Source organism: Amphimedon queenslandica, unplaced genomic scaffold, assembly GCF_000090795.2.
Source record: "Amphimedon queenslandica unplaced genomic scaffold, v1.1 AMPQUscaffold_8295_Cont19760, whole genome shotgun sequence".
NCBI lineage: Eukaryota > Metazoa > Porifera > Demospongiae > Haplosclerida > Niphatidae > Amphimedon > Amphimedon queenslandica.
In genome coordinates, this window is record NW_003551427.1 from 125 (window position 1) to 2,460 (window position 2,336).

At 34.7% G+C, this 2,336-nt stretch overlaps 1 protein-coding gene across 1 annotated transcript; it reads right to left on the minus strand.

Annotated features, from left to right (window-relative positions):
- Positions 1–315: 315 nt before the first annotated feature.
- LOC105315752 (4-hydroxyphenylpyruvate dioxygenase-like) lies at positions 316–1,857 on the minus strand. Its single transcript, XM_020007131.1, has 5 exons — positions 1,813–1,857; positions 1,733–1,756; positions 1,615–1,680; positions 1,141–1,245; positions 316–483 (listed from the first exon to the last, which is right to left on the minus strand). The coding sequence occupies exons 1-5, from the start codon at positions 1,813–1,815 to the stop codon at positions 340–342; spliced, it is 342 nt and encodes a 113-aa protein (XP_019862690.1). The 5' UTR covers positions 1,816–1,857; the 3' UTR covers positions 316–339.
- Between the last annotated feature and the right edge of the window lie 479 nt (positions 1,858–2,336).

The following is a 2,336-nucleotide window of genomic DNA, read 5'->3' on the forward strand; positions in this document are numbered from 1 at the left end:
TCAATTCTACGCCGTGATGAAGCAGGGGGTATAGGCACAGTAGGACACTCTCCTCTAATTATTATCTACTCTTGATATTGTACATGTATGTGCTACATATTAAAGCATTTAAAATTTGTCATAGATGCATATGTCTATAATTTTGAGATGTACAAAATTTAACTCTCATTGACGCTATAAAACGTAAAAATTAAGACAGAAAAGGTCACTTTATTCTACACATTGCATCATACAATACATGTACATGTAGATGTGTTATATAAACATTGGATAGCAGTAACAGTACAGTACAGTAAAATAATTATGACAGTTTGCCTTGCTCTCTTATCAAATACATACTCATTTTATTCCCCTAACCTTAAAGAGAGCCCTGCAGTCTTCAACAGAGAAGGCAATGTCCTTCACTCCATCTCCTCTTATCATCTGATGACGACCAATTTCAGTCTCCACTGGATTGTATGGGGACTGGAACACAAATATAACCTGAGGGAAATATCAAAATTATCATTATAAAATGATATTATTGTATATAAAAATATAATTTGTATCATTTTTGTAAGGAGTAACCACTTTCTGTTATCATGTGGCTGGAAATTTTTGTGCAAATTTAATTAATGATATTCATTATGAAGTTAATGATATTCATTAGGTTCCATAATAATTATATCCAAGCCCAGGCACGGGTGCTTAATTATCAACACACTACTGCAAAGTAGTGTGACCACGTGCAGTAGCCTGTAGCCTTGTCCTTGTAATAACAAAGAGAAGAAGACTAAAGGCTAGTTTACAACATTACGCTAGTCCTAACATTACATTGATGCTGGAATAGAATATGGTTCTATTCTAGCAGAAAGCATGCATCAAAAGGTCAAATCGCCCACGCTTTTGATTATAAATTGACGGTACGTTGGCCTAATGTCATATTGCAAACCAGCCTTATAAGAACAGGATATAAAGACCTTCTTCGCCCCTCAATATCTACCCTCAGCTTTGCCACAGGCAGATATCTCAGGGCTTGGGTCTCGTAATTTCTGCTACAGATCTCAAAGGCATTCAAGACATGGTATATATTATTACATAAAGGAGAAAATTTGATGAAAAATAAAACAAAGAGTTAATTCAATTTATTTCGTTTCTTACTTTATTCTGTCTGATTGCGTGTGAAGCTACGTTCCTCTCTCCTGTCTCAAGGCCTCTGTAAGCAAACGGCTCAAAACCAAGTCTTACACAATAATAAGATGCAGCCTATAAAATTATTAAAAAATAAATAAAATGTATGATTAATGAAAAGGTCATTGTAACTTGAGTTTCCCTGCCCACATGTGGTTTTTATTAATTTTACATGCAATTTATGCAGGTATGGTATTAAATCCTGCTCATGAAACAATAAGCTATTGCAATGGCCTCATGGCATGCTGTTCCGAACAGTTAAAGCTTTCTTTCTAATAATGCTGAGTCAATTTTTTAACAAAGAAAAGCTAAATTGATATTTTTAAATAACTCTTAATTAAGTACCAAAATCAGACAGAACACTTCTATTACATGTGGCTTCTATTCTATTAGCCTCTATTAACTCATACTAATATATAGTAACCATACACTATATATACACACCTGCTTAGCATTTCCAACCCAAAAAGTCACATGATCAAAAGCAACAAATTTTCCTGGTCCTTCAGGCTACAAGAAAAAAGATAAAAATTACAATTTGCTATTGTAAACAAGGCCCTACCTCTTTTCCTTTGTCATAGTAGCTCTACAATGAAAATATGAAAATGAAAATAAAATAAAATAAACAATTTAAAAGATTACCATTATCCCATACAAGTGTCAGTGAGGGTGTGTCTCATGCTCATCAGGTGACGAGTGACGACATAGATATTCATTACGTTTACTCTAATATCTATGGGTATGCATAATTATGCATGGAGTAAACGTACGTGTTCGGACATGCCCGATTTTCAGACGCTCTTTCTCAGCTTTGACAGAGCTTTGCTGTTTTCTCTTACTATCATATGATAGATCTATGATAACTGTTTGGCACACATCATTATCAAAACAGATAGACTCTGTATGCTAACAACAGGCGCTCTCAAAGTCAAATTTTGGACGGCCATATTTTTGGACAAAAATTCCTTTCCACAGACCTTGGTTGCCATTTCCAAAGAAACTGGGAGCTTTTCCATTCTAATTGTATCATCACATGCACCCATCACTTCGCTATTATAGCAGCAAATTTCAGAGCTCTATCTCTTCTCTTCTTTAAAATATCATCACTAGAGTAAACGACCATCACGCGGACGGATCAATATTGGGACTGTAATATTTTTTGATTG